We start from the raw sequence: 16,572 nt of genomic DNA on the forward strand, positions 1-16,572 counted from the left end.
CACAGGAAGGGAGAGGCAGTACCTCAGTTTGTAAGTATGAGTTTGACGCAAGTCAAGCATTCTTAAACTGGGGTCTGCCTGTACTATGGTAGTATCTTGCTGACTATCCTGCTGTCCACGGAGAACCTACGTTACAGGTAAGTAACTACACTGTAACAACCACAGAATCACACCTAAGTAGATGGTTTTTGGAGCTTCTCCTGCTGACCCTGGCCCTAACAGCAGGTCACTCAGATAATAAACCCTGTAAGAATGGTTCCTAATGCCTGAAACAGCCATGTATGATCTGACGCTATGACATCTTGCTTTCTCAGGTCCTGCTGCTCCTAGATCTGTCACTTATTTATTTAATTTGCTTTCTATTCCGCGTTCCCCCAAACAGGTTATAGGTTACACTTACTTAATATACAGTTCACATTTATAAGTTGCAGAAGTGGAACCATCTTGAAGGCTTTGCTGAAATCTAAGCAATTCACGACTAGCGCTTTCTCTTGATCCAACACTCTAGCCACCCAATCAAAGAAACCAACAGTATTTGTCTGACAAGATCTGCTCTAGTAAAACATGGAGTGTGTGGCACAGCGGTTAAAGCTACAGCCTAAGCATCCAGAGGTTGTCCGTTTAAAACCCACACTGCTCCTTGTGACCCTGAGCAAGTCACTTGCCCCAGAAAGATTGTGAGCCCGCCGGGACAGACAGGGAAAAATGCTTAAGCACCTGAATAAATTCATGTAAAAGTAAACCATTCTGAGCTCCCCTGGGAGAACGGTATAGAAAATTGACTAAATAAATAAATGTTTAGAGGAGGACTATACCGACTGAGAAATTTACAAACAGCTTCAAGAATTATTAGCTGCTTACTTAGTGGTGAAATCAGGGCAGAATTAATTTGTCGAGGGCCCCTAGGCACACAAGTACATTGGGCCCCCTGCCCCGCCCCACCCCACCATGCGCCCCGGCAGAAACAGGAAGTTGCGTCAGAGGGAAGCTTTGGCCAAGCAGCACCGCTTGCACAATTACAGTTCCTGTTGCCTTTCTTACCCGCGTTGCTTGCTTGGCTTACTTTCCGTCGATGGGGGGCTGCGTTGCCGATTGGGGTGGGGCCCGCTTTGCCGATCGGGGGAGCCCGCATTGGCGATCAATGCTGGAGGGGCCCATCGCTGTTAGGAAAAAAACAATGTTGATGCCCTCCTTCATCGGGCCCCCCTGACCATTTTGGACCCTAGGCACGTGCCTTCTTGGCCTATTGGTTAATCCTGCCCTGGGTGAAATGTTCCCTGCAGGCTGGGGCCAGATATTAGATTTGATCAAATGCTTATCAAGCAAATTTCTAACCAATTTACAAACGTAAAATATACATTTAAGACCATAAATGACAGATATACACCAGGACATACTTTACAAGGGAGGGAAAAAAGGTGGAATGACAATTTGTCAGATAAAGTACATAAGAAAGGATAAAACATTAGGGAGGGGTTTAAAACTGCCTAGAGAAATGGTTTCCCTTAAAAGTACCTAAACGGAAAATATGATAAGAAGGTAGGACTTATGGAACAAGACTCATTTTTTCCAAAAACATCTTTGTAAAGGAAACTTTTGAGTTTCTGTTCTTAGATGGATCGGTAGAGAATTCCACAGTTGGGGAGTGGTAATTGAGGAGATTCAGCCCGCCTCGTATTTATGATTTCCCCCCCCCCCCAAGCACTCACTCTGGAATGCAGATTTGTGAATTTGGAGCTCCTTTACAAGGGACTCCACTGCACTTCTTTGCTGTTCTTTTTCAGACTGTTGACTGAGGGTCCCAGCCCTCCCCTTTACCCACCTCCTGGCCTGGACTTTCACCCCTCTGCTCTGGTTAAAAACAGTGGGCGCTTCAATTCAGGCAAGAGGAGGGTGAGAACATACGGACATCCTGCGCATCCTTGCTGCTCTCCCCGCTATGTGGACGAAAGCTGTTTCACTTCTTTCTGTCCTCCTTTTCCTCATTCATGCAGACGTTCCAGAAAAGTAAGTGCACAGCTCAGGTGCTGCTCTCATCTTTCTAACAGTTCACATAGGGGGGCGTGTGGCAGTGGCGTACCTAGTACATAAGAACATAAGAATTGCCGCTGCTGGGTCATACCAGTGGTCCATCGTGCTCCCGCGGCGGCCCTTAGGTCAAAGACCAGTGCCCTAACTGAGACTAGTCTTACCTGCAAACGTTCTGGTTCAGCAGGAACTTGTCTAACTTTGTCTTGAATCCCTGGAGGGTGTTTTCCCCTATAACAGCCTCTGGAAGAGCGTTCCAGATTTCTATCACTCTCTGGGTGAAGAAGAACTTCCTTACAAGTCACACAGCAAGGGTGCACCTAGGAAAAGGCAGCATCTAGACATCGGCAACTGCAAGACACCCATTGTAAAACTAAACAAGCCACATTAATACAGGTCGATCCTGCAGAGTCAGTGCTAACAGAAAACCATTGCTTTTTCATACACACAGAACTCAGATGCACCCTTACCCAGTATGGGTAAAAAACAGAACTATATAGACAGAAGTTAAACTGAACCACCAAGAAAGTCAATACCCTTATTCATTCTCTCGTTATATCCAAGTTGGACTACTGTAACTCATTATATAAAAACATCACACAGAAACAAGTAAGGCGACTGCAGTTAATCCAGAATACCGCTATAAAAATGATCACAAATTTAACAAAAATCCAATCACGTAACGCCTCTTCTACGAAATGCACACTGGCTTCCTATTCAACATCGTATAACTTATAAAATTCTCCTCCTCTGTTTCAAAATTCACCAGGTCAATCCTTCCAGCCTCTCTTGATAAATTCTTAATTCCATATATTCCCCTTAGAACTTTGCAGTCCGTGGATAAAAATTTACTCACAGGGCCCTCTCTAAAAATAATTAATACAAGACGAAACGAGATATTCACCGTGTACGCTCCTCAACTAAAGAACTCTCTGCCTTCTCCCCTTGGAAGCGTCATCTCTGGACAAATTCAAGAATTCCTTGAAAACTTTCTTCTATAAAGATGCTTTTCAAGTCTAAATCTCTGCTCGACTCTTCTTTCTGTATCTTTTTTTTTTATCTTAAAGGATAAGTGCCTTAAAATGTAGTTCTGGGTCTTTTCCTTTTGTATCAAGTTAGACTTTATCTGAGTTTGTAAGCATTTTTTAAGCTATAATATAATGATTGTGTTTTTATCATATACAGCCGATACAATCAAATTTTAAATAAACCTAAACCTGAAACTCTGCATACAATGCAACACCACAGAAACAGTGGCACGTGTCCTCTAACACTATGCAAAATATAAATATAGCACATTTAAATTTGAACAAAAAACTGACAAATAACAATCATCGCTTTATAAATTAACAAATAAAAATAAAACAAAACAATGGAAAATAAGAAAGTACAGTAAAACCTTGGTTTGCGAGCATAATTCGTTCCGGAAGCATGCTTGCAATCCAAAGCACTCGTATATCAAAGCGAATTTCCCCATAAGAAATAATGGAAACTCAGGCGATTCGTTCCACAACCCCAAAAACTTTAATCCCAAATACTGTATGTACTCATATTGCAAGACCTCTCTCGTTTAGAACAGTCACTACACTCCCACAGCGTCAGAGAGAGAAGAACCATCAGCTCAGTTGTGATGTGTGTATTGCAAGACATTGCTTGTTTATCAAGTTAAAATTGAATTTAATGTTTTGCTTGTCTTGCAAACCAAGGTTTTACTGTACTATTTTATAAATGTTTATTAATACAGCTACGATACTACTTTATTCTAAAGCAACAAAAATAGACTCATATCAATTACTTAAGGTTTTGTAAAAATTTGAAAACTTTTTATATGACTTGTTGTAATATTACTGTTATGATATTTTAATTATTGATTGTTTTGTATTTTCCCTTAGATTTTATGACCTCTTTGAATGTAAATCGCCTTGAACCTCTTTGATATAGTGCGATTAATAAATTGTGTATTAGATTAGACTCTCTTTTCCATCCAGTGTCCACCCTCTTTCTCTGCCCCCTCTCCCTTCCGTATGTCATCTTCCCTCTTTCTATGTTACTGCCATAAACTGTCTATCCTGTGTCCCTTCTCTTCTTTATACATGATTCATTTCACCTTCAAACCCCTCTCCATTTTTTTTTTCTTTCTGTCTCTACTTCCTCCCCCATGCACTGGCATTTCTCTCTTCTTCTTTCTTTCCCTCCTTCCCACACACCCCATGGTCTGACATTCCCCCTATGCCCTGGCATCTCTCTCCTTTCCATATCTCCCTCCATGCTCTGGCATCTCCTCTCCTTTTCTCTCCTTCCTTCCCTCTCTCCCTTCCCAGTGGTTTGGCATCTCTATCTCCTTCCTTTTCTCTGCTTCCTCCCCCTCCCCATGCCCTGGCATCTTTCTCCTTTTCTTCCCTTCCATCTCTCCCCCCCTGACATTTGACACCCCTGCTCTAAGCATACCTGCTCTGACCCCACAAAAACAGAGAGGAAGAGTTCATCCCCCCCAAAAAAAAACACCAGCTGAAGAAGTAAGTGCTGCCCTGGTTATATGTAAAAGTGCATGCTTAGGTATCAAGGCGTGTACAGGATGGCTCTAGCATTTGTCTCTCCTTCCTTTCCCTTCCTATCACTTTCTCCTCTCCCTTCCCTTCTTTCTCCTCCCTCACCCTCAATTGATCGACTTTCTTCCTTAATCCTCCCTTCCTCCAATCAGATGCAGCATCTTTCTACTCACCTACCCTCCTACCCCCGATGGGTGCCTCTGCCTTTCTCTTTCATTGTTGGCCGCCTTCACAATTCACAGCTCTGCTGGCATCAGGCCTGGGCCCCTGTGGTAACATTTGCTTTGGGTCCGGTGCTGTTTGCTTTGGACCCAGTGCTGTTTGCTGGCATTGAGTTCTTGTTTGTTCCTACTGCTGTTGCTGATTCAGCCCCCGCACTACATGTGCCAAGGAACTGTTGGTCAACAGGGTCAGCCTGAGCCAGGCCAGGGTGTACCAGAGTGTGGAGCAAAACCAGGTCTGGCTCTGCCTGTCTACAGTGACCTGGAGTCTGGTCTGCACTCAGGAGTTCTAATTGCACCTCTTTCTCATACTCTGGAATACCCCGTGTTTTTTCAGGCAGCCCCGGTACCTGCTGATGGTCCCATCCTTGCTCCGTGGTGAAGGGACTTCGAAGGTCTGTGTCCTCTTCACAAACCTGAATGAGACGCTGTCCCTGAAGGTGACCCTGGAACAAACGCACGTGAACACCACTCTAATTGAAGAAACCGTGAGTGAGGCGGACTTGTATCGGTGCCTGGACATCCAGGTTAGTAGTTGTCTGGAATGGAGGGTGAAGCAGTAACGGAGAGAAATGTGAAATTCTTTTGTGAAAGGCAAACCTCTTTCATGATTTATGGATCGATTGATTGATTATCCACCTTTATGAAGAGATTCACTCAAGGTGGTTTACGCGTTACAGCAAAATATGCCATCCTTCTCAGCGCTGAATCTTTCCTTTAGCTAAGATGACATCTATGGTGCCAGAGCTGGGCTTGAACCCAGCTAGGACTGAGTTTAAGGGGCGGCTGAATGGAAGGGTTTCTAATGGGTTTTGTTCTCTGCCAGGTACCCAAGCCCACAGCCGCGGAGGTCGCCTTCATCACTCTGCAAGCATACGGGAAGACGCTACTGTTCAAGGGCCAGAAAACAGTCCTCCTGAAGCCCCGGGAGACCCTGGTGTTTGTGCAGACAGATAAAGCCATCTACAAACCAGGCCAGAAATGGTGAGTTGGAGAGAGAGGGAGGGGAAGATGTGGGATACCCTGGGACAGAAGTCAGCCTTGCCTCATGTTTCATATATGCTCTTACATTCCAGTTCAGTTCCGAGCAGTAGCTCTGGATGATGAGTTCCGTCCCGTGAATGAGATGGTAAGAAAAGATCTTTACACTCAGGGCTGGATCTACTGAGAGCCAAAGTGCAGATGATGGAAAATTTCTTCCTTTGCCCCCTCCCTACACACACACACTGAGCAGAGGAGAGATCCTCGAGGGCCGCAATCCTGTCAGGTTTTCAGGATTTCCCCCAATGAATTTGCATGAGATTTATTTGCATGCACTGCTTTCATTGTATGCTAATAGATCCCATGCATATTCATTGGGGAAATCCTGAAAACCCGAGGACCGACATTTGACACCCCTGCCCTAGGCATACCTGTTCTGACCCCACAAAAACAGAGAGGAAGGGTTCAGCCTCCCCTCCCAACACCAGTTGAAGAAGTAAGTGCAGCCCTGGTTATATATAAAAGTGCTTGTTTATGTATCAAGGTGTGTACAGGACAAAATTTGTATGGATTAGAAAATGCTTAAATCCGTATGTAGGACAAACAGAAAACAAGGAAGAAAAGACTGATGTTCCAGAGCAACATTGACGAATCCAAGAGAAGAAAAGATGGAACAATAGTCCCTGCATTTAAGAGGATTTGAAAAATTGCAAAAATGTATTAAAAGATCATACAACTGAACAAAAAAGCATTGACAGTGGCTGATATTAGATTCTCATAGAGTGTTCACGGGCCAAAGAGTAAATAGATTTGAAATAAGTAAACATGAGACACCTCCGTACGGGCAGAGACTCATAGGTAGCCAGCACCAGGTTTTTAAACCTAAATAAGCTCTGCCCCATACATATGCTAAGTCTAAGAGAAAATAATAAGAGGCAACTCATAAAACCCCACCCATAAGGTGCATTGATCAAAAAGAGCAAACCATAAAATTACAGAAATCTATTCAAAAACATTCACATTTGAACTAATTGCCTCCAGGAAAGGTCATTGTGAAGGGGGTTTCGGCAAGCCTTTGCCTTCTTCAGGGGTCCTTGAATGGAATCATAAGAACATAAGATTTGCCACTGCTGGGTCAGACCAGTGGTCCATCGCGCCCAGCAGTCCGCTCACGCGGCGGCCCTTAGGTCAAAGACCGGTGCCCTATTTGAGTCTAGCCTTACTTGCATAGGTTCTGTATCCAACCTTGTCAAATGAAACTATCAGAATAAGTATTGGATTGAGCGTAGTCAGAGGCGTCTGGTGCACAATATCATCAGATCAATCATTAAAAGAAGATGGTGTGAACTCCAATAAAAAGTGATTGGGGAAAAAAGTGAAAAAGATGACGATAGTCAAAATGATAAAATTGTCCCATGTGAGTTATTAAAGTGTTGCAAAATTGAAAACAAATTTCATTGGACTGACCCTCCCCCCCTTTTTACAATACCGTAGCATGGTTTCTAGCGCCAGCCGTGGCGATAACAGCTCTGACGCTCATAGTCACTGAGCATTGAAGCTGTTACCGCCATGGCCAGCGCTAATAACCACACTACGATTTTGTAAAAGAGGGTATGAATGAGGAGGGCGTCTGTCATGTGTGAAGCACATATATTCATTTAGAGCAGGTGGAAATGACCATCTACATTTGAGCCACGCTCAAATGTTACTTTACCTTGAAGCCCTTGAGTCAGATCTCCTATGAATATGTTGAAGAGGAGCGGACCCAAGACCGAGCCCTGCAGCACCCCGCTGGTCACCTCCGATGACTCAGAGAAAGTACCGTTAACCATCACCCTCTGAAGTCTGCCACTCAGCCAATCATTGACCCTTGCCGTTATGCAGCCTCCGGTATTATCTTCAGGCCGGCTCCCTCCTCACTCCTTACACGTCCCGTGCCTCATCTGGAAGCCTACCCTCTGACATTGCAACGCTAGAGAGAAGGCTTCCGGTTCAGGCGTAGGATGTGCCCGTGGCTTTGTGCACTGAATCAGTGAGGAAGAGGGAGCTGGCTCGAAGATAATGCCGCATCGACCGCACCATGGACCGGTGGTTGAAGAACACTGTATTAGACTCCATGTATTAACACCAGCCAGCCATTACCTACCTCTCAACCCTTGTGTAATACCTGAACTCCTCTGGGAGAGGGGCAGTTCTCTCTTGGAATGGGTGTTTTGCAGTGGGAGTGGTTGTAGTGTGTGTTTAAGCCCCTCAGGGTGAGGGCAATGCATTTCGTATATGTAACATTTCTGTCTTTTTTTTCTCTCTAGTTTCATGAAGTCTTCATTGAGGTGAGTAGCCACATGTCTGCCTCTAAAGCAGGGTTTCTTGGTTGTTGTACCTTCAGACTAGAGAATGACACGAAGACAAAGGTTATTCCCCAACTCGTTCCCATCCCTGCAGGCTCTGTCTCCTTCCCCACCCCATCCCCATGGACTCTGTCCTCATTTGCACAAGCCTCAAGCACTTATTATTTTATATTTAAATCTTTTTATTAAAGTATAAAAAGGGACAATATTCTGTACAACTGTATATATATCAGAAATAGAGCCTTCCATTTCAATCTGGTTTTGGTACAACCTTCCTAAAGATTCAGTTGCCTGTGTCTTTACATTATCTGGGAACATAATTGGATTGTCTCTCAGACATGGGTGTAGAGGGGAATCTAAACTGTGGAAACAGGAAAATAAGTGTCTATCAAATGTTGGAAATGCTCCTTGATGCCAGCAACGATGGATGAATCTGTTGCAGTAACAGTAAGATGCTTCAGCAGCTGGGGATATGATGGAAGGATGTTGCAGATGGTAGGAGGCTGATGAGCAGATAAGACTCTTATTATCACATTAAAGGCAGACAAGACACAAATTATGTCATTTAAGAGTAGTTCACTTAAATCCAAAATCATCTTCTGCAGTTTTTTTGTCATTGAATTCAGTTGCAATTGTCTAAGATGTGTTGAGTTTTTACAAATTGATACTAGTCTCAAGTTTAGAAAATGACATAGGGACAAAGTTTGTCCCTGTTTCTATCCCTGTCTTGTCCCCGTCCCGCGGTTAACCTTGTGTACCTGTCCCCGTGTCATTCTCTACTTCAGACCTCTTTAGTCACCATACAAAGGAGAGAGAAAGATTTTGGATTTAGTTGACACCATCCTCTGTCCTGTTCTCAGCCTTGGCCTATTTAACTCTTATCTGTGTTTAAACAGCCTGCAGGTTGCTGCTTATGCAATGTTTAAAATAAATTAAACAAAAAACACTAACACCCCCTCTCCAGTACTTGAATGCAGAGCGGGGGCTGTTAAAAGAGCATCAGAGTAATCTATTGCTGGCAAGTTGGAGCCACAGGGAAACCATAGCTGGCCAAAGGCCAAAGCAGAAGATCTGATCCATTCCACAGAGAGACAAGAATAATCTATCCCTGAGCCATTGTCAAGGACTGATCAAGAGCAGAGCTGAACACAGCCATTTTGAATTTTCCAGCCCTCTTCCCTCAAAATGCAGAGTGCAAGGGCTGTAGATACCAGGCACCATAAGAACATAAGAAGTGCCTCTGCTGGGTCAGACCAGAAGTCCATCGTGCCTAGCAGTCTGCTTGCGCGGCGGCCCAACAGGTCTAGGACCTGTGTAGTAGTCCTCTATCCCCTTTTCCTTCAGAAAATTGTCCAATCCCTTCTTGAACCCTAGGGAAATGCAGAGTGTATAGGGGCTGAAATTAGAAGGGAGAGTCCAGCAAGATTAGGGTTACCATATTTGGAGCCTCACAAACCTGGACACATGGCCCCGCCTTGTTATACCTCCAGCCCCACCCAGTGTGGATGTGTGTGACGTCATCCACACATGCTCAGAGGCACCTCCAGAAGCTCGTCAAGGCTTTCCAAAACCCAGACAAACTGCTGGGTTTTGGAAAGTCCGTTCAGATACCCGGACAGTCCTCTAAAAAGAGAATATGTCCTGGTTTTCCCAGACATCTGGTAACCCTAGGATTTCCCCGGACATGTCCTCCTTTTGAGGCCATGTCCAGGGGTTTGGACGGCTTTTCAAAACCTGGCACTTTGTCCGGAAGTCTGCATGCGTGGCTATCACATGATGATACTGCTTTGATTAGTCACCCATCAGCAATCTATAAATCTTTGTATATATAAAAAATGAACACACAAATATGATACGTGCTTCATAGTGAACGCTCAGACCCACAACTATATCACAGAGACCATCATTGCTTGTTCACAGTCTCACCCACCATTACTATATACCATAAGTTCTAACGACATCCACAGTTCCTAAAAAAGGAACAAAAACTACTTATCGTCACTTAGCACGCGCGAACTCCCTCCCTAGCCAAGAGCAGGTAGCGGAGAGTGGGGCCAGGGGTCCGGATTTTCCGAAGCAAGATGCAGAGTGCTTAGGCCAGGGATAGACTGTTGCCGAACGGGAGTGTCTGGCTGGAAGTTGCTAGGCAGTGTGACAGCTGCGCCTTGTGCTTTTTTGGAATGGGAGGTTCACTGCTTCTTCTCTCTCTCCAGGATCAGCAACAGAATCGCATCGCTCAGTGGCGCAATGTGTCAACAGACCACGGCATTACTCAGCTTGCATTCCCTCTGTCAAGTGAGCCCCCGATGGGCGTGTACAAAGTGGGAGTGCAGAGGGCCCAGGGATCGGTAGTGGAGCATTCCTTTAGCGTGGAAGAATATGGTGATTTTAAATGTCATAAATACTGAAAACTGTATATTTCTTTAAAATGTTTATAACCCACACGATCTACATTTCAGGGCGGCATATGAAATAAAAACACACAATTTCACCATTCAAATCATAGAACATTATAATTTAAAAGCTGACAGATAAAGAAAAGCCTTTGGCTATCATCTTCTGAGAGTTTGAGGGCGAGAATTCTACACTATCGGTCCTGCAACATGGATTGTGGAAGAGCAAGAGATATTTAGCGTTCTCTGCCTCACAAATGGTACCTATAATGTTAGGGTTTCTACAGAGCGTAAGGCATGGGCTGATCGATAAATCTGTAACGTTGAGGCAGGCATAACTGGTACCGAGACATTCATTATTTTAAGTTTTAAGTTTATTAGGTTTTGATAGAGTGATCTGTGCAGGACTCAGTAAAGAAATGGACTGTGCTGTCTTTTGTCTCTCTCCAGTCCTCCATAAGTTTGAAGTTACAGTGAAGGTCCCTAAAACCATTACTATCCTGGATGAGCAGTTTCACTTCTCTGTCTGTGGCATGTAAGTTTTGTCCTCTAAACGTCCTTCAGATGCACCAACCTCTTGTTCTGTCCAGTTTCTTAGTCCTGATGTCAGAGGTCAACCTTGAGTCTGCCTCTGCCTTTGTGGTAGGTCTTGGGTTCAGTAGAGAACTCAGTTCACCATCTCAGCTTTGGACCTGGACATCAGAAATAAAAGGACAATCATGGTTATTTTGTGTTCTGATGCAATTTTAACTTATTTTTGTATGTCTATATTTATAGATTTCTGAAGCAGGCCATCTAGGCCGAAACATGTACATGTTGAGTCATTGAGTTTGTTGGATTAATAAAAGGACTTCTATGAAGTATATTGAGTCCACCAGTCTGTATAGGACATTTCCACTCATTTCTTTCCGTGGATTTGGTTCTCCTGTCTTATACTCTCCTAGAGGGGGATCCTTCTAACCACTTTTGTCATAAGAGTCCAGCTAATGCCATTTCAATGTCAAACCTCAGTGACTGTATCCTTCCATTCTAGAAAGTAATCCCTCCCTATTCAGCTATCTGAATCTTCCTGCTTAATTTTGCTATCTCTGACTCTCCTCAGTTAAGTTTAATATCCTTCCTGACCCCTGGCTTTGAGGCCGAGGGAGATGTGGCTAGAATCGTTGGTCAGTCCTATATGGTACCTGAATGCCTTCTAACTGGTGGCTGATCACCTCTCTCATCCCTCAATGGCAGATACACATTCCAAAAGCCTGTCCCGGGTCTCATCACTGTCAACGTCTGCAGAAAGTTCCAGCAACCATACTATTCCCATTCCCATTCCTGTATGTCGGAGGAGTTTGAGGCTGTCTGTGAGACGTACAGCAGACAGGTGGGTTCCTGGTGGTAAGAGTAATGAGGGAAGACATCACGAGAACAGGAGAACTGAGGCCCCCGTGCACAAAAGTTAGGGCTTACCATATGGCTCCAGAAAAAGGAGGACGGATTGAGACATCTGGGTTTTGAAAAGCCGTCATGTCCGGACGTCTGGTAACCCTACTTTATTTCCCACATATTGGTAGAGAACCAATGCTGTGTTTCTGTCTTGACTGGATGTGTATAAAGCAAAGTGTGAACCGCACAGTCTCAGCCTCTTCTGTTCCTCATCTGGTTTTAGGCTGATGAAAATGGCTGTTTTTCTGAGGTGGTCAACACCAAAATCTTCCAGATGAAGCGTTCAGGATACGAGATGTCACTGCGGGTCACAGCCAAAATTACAGAGGAGGGCACCGGTAAGATGGGGATCCTACCCCCACACAACTGCACATTCCTTCCCAAACCTTTCTCTCTCTCTTACACATTCACACACTCCATTCTTTCGGCAGACACGTCCCTTCCATCCACTGGGCCTTTGTGAGTAATTTCTTTTTCCGTGCTCTTGCAGAGCTGATGCTGAGCGGAGAGGGTGTAAGTGACATCAGCAGTGTGATTGCCAAGGTCACCTTCCAGGATGCTGATCCAGATTTCAAGAGAGGGATCCCTATCCAAGGACAGGTAGGTAAATAGGGAGTAGCTGAATGGTGAGACCCTCCGTTGCCTGAGGTATAAACGCAGGAGTGGCTCTTCGGTTCGAGTTCATTGGGAACGAGAGGCTCTGACCTGAAGCTTACTACCAGATCATTCAGTTGTAGAGTCCGACTAACAGCTGTGTAACTCTCCGCCTAGAGACGGGGCATTTCAGGGCTAATATTTAACATTAGTATCTGTATAACTATCCAGTTAGGACAAGAACAAGTTCTACCCACAGATACCACAGTGACCAGGTGGCTGCTCTAGACCTTCACGTTGAATCCAGCTGGAAAAAAAAAATGCTCACCTTGGGTTCTGCACCCCCAACCCTCTATGTCATGTCTGTCTGTCCAAGTTAGATTGTATGCTCTTCCGAGCAGGGACCATCTAGAAATGTCAAAATATGCAGCGTTGCATACGCCTTTCATCGCTATATAAATGCTAAGTAGTAGCAGTAGATGGTGAACCCTTGAGGGCCTGAATATGTCACCTTCATCTGCACCTCCCAATTGTGTGAGCTACGAGTAACATTCTGGGATTCGCACGTGACTCCTAACCGTACCTTGTCTCAGTGCAGTCTCCTGGTTTGCTCTCTGCAGGTATACTTGCAAGATGCTGGTGGAGCTCCACTAGCGAACGAAACTGTGACCATCCACATGGATCCCCAAAGGAACGTGAGCGTCATTACAAACCAGGAAGGGAAAGCTCTGTTCAGCATGGACACATCCCATATTCTGAGTCCTCAGATATCCTTGAGGGTAAGTCTCTGTATCCTGGGGCCCCAAACAGAGCTCAGTCAGCCCCTGGGCTTCCATTCTGGGCCAGTCCAGTGGGGATTCAGTGCAATCTTCTCCTTCTCCTTCTCCTAGGCCACATACAAGTCTCTCTCAATGTGTTACATGCATCAGTGGGTGGAGCCCTCCTATCAGGATGACGTCCACGAAGCAAAGCAGTTGTTCTCATCGAGCCAAACCTTCCTGAAGATCCAGACGGTACACCGCCCCCTGAACTGTGACCAGCAGGAAGAGCTGATAATCCACTACATATTGTCCGCTGAGTTGCTGAGACCGGCCAAGGAGGCCACACTGTACTACCTGGTGAGTGACAGTGCCGTCAGCATGTGCATATGGAACGGGCACCGGGCAGCTGTTCCCTCCCATAATGGAGCAAAAGCCTGGTGACACTTCCTTTCCATATGAAGTCTTGTTTTTGCAACTGATTTTTCTGGGAATTTTCCCAGAAATTAAATCCAGGGCAGAAAACCAGCAGAATAAAACCTGCCGTGTGCTCCTCCTCCCTCCCCCCCTGCCCCCCAGGCTGGGCAAATTCTGGATTTTTCCCCATTCTATCCAGGAACTTGCAATTCCCCCTTCTCCCTCCTTTCTGTCACCCCCAGTACTGCTGCCTCCACATAAAAATATACCTTTGCTGGTGGCGGAGACAAGTCCTGCCAGCCGAAAATGTCTCCTGCACAAATCTTGCCTCTGCTGCCAGAGCATCGCTCAAATTGGCTGTGCACTTAAGTCGCCGACATTGGCACTCCTGTGCGTGCCCAGTTCAGTCACTACGCTGAGCATACACAAGAGAGCCGGCATTCACAGACAACGCATGCTTGCTAACTTAAGTGCTGCTCAGACAGCACAAGCGAGACTTGCGCAGGAGACGTCTTTGGTGGGTGGGACTTGGCATCCCCGCCAGCTATTAAAGCAGAAGGGGCCTGCGCTGGAAGTGAGGGGGCCCAGGACCCTGAGGCTCCCCCGAATGGTTTCAACTCCATGCATACGGTGGCTATTCACAAACGGATCCTTTCGACTGCGCGTTATACTCAGTGATAGGTTGCCAGCCGGCTTCAGGAGTGAGTTAACCCCGTGGTATGCAGGGATTTACTTAATCTTCACTTGATACTGAGAAGCCACATGGAGCCCTTCTGCAAATGTGACAAGTCGGTGATGCTGATGCTCTTGAATGCTTAACTTGTTTGGGGAACCCAGAGAGGCTTCTGGGGTGATTCCACTTCCTATTTCTGACCCATGTGGCTCCCCTCATGAACGTATGACTGTAAGACCTTGCGCTTCCCGCCATCCTCTTACCTGCTAACTAGACTCTCCATCCCTGTGCAGGTCATGTCCAAGGGCAACGTCATCTGGATAACCAAGCAGTCAGTCAGCGTGGGAGAGAGTGATGGTGAGTTGGAGGGGTCAGGACGATGTTGAACACAGACTGGCTGCTCACCACTTCCAGGCCGAGGGACAACACTCTCCTCCCTGTCTCATCAGCTTGACTCCTCTCTCTCCTTCTCCGCTCAGATCCAATAAACCGCTAAAACCTGTCGCTTCCTCCTCTATAAGATTACGAAACTCTGAACTCTCCTCTGTGAGCACACGACCAAAACCCTTATCCACGCACTCTCATCAGCTCTCGCTTAGACTACTGCAATGTAATTCTCTCAGGTCTCCCGCTCATCCGTCTCTCTCTCCCCTTCAAAATTCTGCTGCCCCGACTCATATTCCATGAGAGCCGCTAGTCTCACATTACCGCTCTCCATCCATTTCCGAATACAGTTCAAACTCCTATTTGCCTTCCTATCCTTGAAGGGCTGTATCTACAAGAGATTCCTTGATAGATCTCTGTCATTCCAAGCAGGCAAATGGAATAAATGTCTAACCACCCTCATTTCAAATGCACCCTCCTACCAAACCTTCAGGAAATCAATTAAAACCTGTCTCTGATAAATTTCTCTGACTCCCTTCCTGCCTTGTTGTATCTCTGAAATGCCTCCGGATACACCTGACTGCTCTTGACTTACTAATGAAATTTGAAAGTTTTTTCTGTAACATTGCTGTCTGTGTACAGTCTCTTCCTCTGTAAACCGCTCTGAACTGCTGCGGTACTGCAGTATACAAAAATGAAGTTATTATTATTATTATTATTACTGACTTACAAGTGCATTCACTCTGTATCCCCCCCCCCCCCAATATCTCTCCTCACTTATCTCCCCCACCCCATGAACTCCGTTCATCAGGTAAGTCCCTCTTATCTGTCCCCATCTCCTCCACTGCCAACCCCAGACTCCGTCCCTTCTTTCTTGCTGTTCCGTATGCCTGGAACAGGCTGCCTAAATCAAAATATCATGCTCTGTCTCTAGCAGTCTTCAATCCAAGCGAAAAGCTCACTTTTTTGAAACTGCTGTCATCCCACTCACTGTCAGATACATTTGCCCATTGTATCATTCCTTCTGCCAGAAGCTCCCCAACCCTGAGATGTCTTGCCTATTCAAATTAGATTGTAAGCTCTTGGGAGCAGGGACCGTCCATTGAATGTTAAATGTACAGTAATTCGTATGCCTTTCAGCGCTATAGAAATGATAAACAGTAGTAGTGGTAAAAAAGAGAAAACCGAGTCCTGAAGAATTGTGTTTGTTTTGATTATAAGGATCTGTGGGAGTGAATTATGAATTAAAGAATGACATGGGGACAAATGTGTCCCCGTACCCACAGGAACTCAATTTCCCCGTCCCGTCCCCATGAGTTTTGTCCCTGCCCCATTCCTGGAAGCTCAGCCTTAACCGCATAAGCCTCAAACACTTATGAATTTTAAAGTGTTTGAGGCTTGCGTAGATGAGAATGGAGCTTGCAGGAATGGCGGGACAGGAAAATGAGTTCCCGTGGGGACGGGGAAAAATCTGTCCCCCAAGTCATTCTCTATTAAGAATCTCTTTGCTTTTTCAGGCACCAGCAAGACCACCTCACTGCTGCTCCAAGTCACCTCAGAATTTTCCCCCCTCGCTCAGGTGCTGGTGTTCTTTGTCCTTCCCAGTGGTGAAATCATTTCAGACTCTCTGACCCTGAAGGTCACAAAGTGCTTTGCCAACAAGGTGAGTGTAGCTTTGAACTGACGCCATCTGCTGGCCACTCTCCGTAGTGCATCTGCTTGTATTTAATTCATTAGTTCCACCTGCTGGCTACTCCCTGTACTGTGGCAGTCTATTTGCTAAATATAGGTG

The 16,572-nt window shown here is 45.5% G+C and overlaps 1 protein-coding gene across 1 annotated transcript in view; it reads left to right on the forward strand.

Annotated features, from left to right (window-relative positions):
- Nucleotides 1-1,897: 1,897 nt before the first annotated feature.
- The window catches only part of A2M (alpha-2-macroglobulin), a 42,302-nt gene continuing 27,627 nt past the window's right edge, over nt 1,898-16,572 (forward strand). The window contains exons 1-14 of the mRNA XM_033923889.1: nt 1,898-2,007; nt 5,136-5,325; nt 5,625-5,779; nt 5,873-5,927; nt 8,089-8,109; nt 10,341-10,509; nt 10,971-11,055; nt 11,757-11,892; nt 12,178-12,292; nt 12,445-12,554; nt 13,169-13,327; nt 13,439-13,666; nt 14,690-14,753; nt 16,298-16,443. Coding sequence (XP_033779780.1) covers nt 1,940-2,007; nt 5,136-5,325; nt 5,625-5,779; nt 5,873-5,927; nt 8,089-8,109; nt 10,341-10,509; nt 10,971-11,055; nt 11,757-11,892; nt 12,178-12,292; nt 12,445-12,554; nt 13,169-13,327; nt 13,439-13,666; nt 14,690-14,753; nt 16,298-16,443 — 1,701 coding nt within the window. The 5' untranslated portion in view covers nt 1,898-1,939. The remainder of the gene's footprint in view (nt 2,008-5,135; nt 5,326-5,624; nt 5,780-5,872; nt 5,928-8,088; nt 8,110-10,340; nt 10,510-10,970; nt 11,056-11,756; nt 11,893-12,177; nt 12,293-12,444; nt 12,555-13,168; nt 13,328-13,438; nt 13,667-14,689; nt 14,754-16,297; nt 16,444-16,572) is intronic.

This window comes from Geotrypetes seraphini, chromosome 16, assembly GCF_902459505.1.
Source record: "Geotrypetes seraphini chromosome 16, aGeoSer1.1, whole genome shotgun sequence".
Taxonomy (NCBI): domain Eukaryota; kingdom Metazoa; phylum Chordata; class Amphibia; order Gymnophiona; family Dermophiidae; genus Geotrypetes; species Geotrypetes seraphini.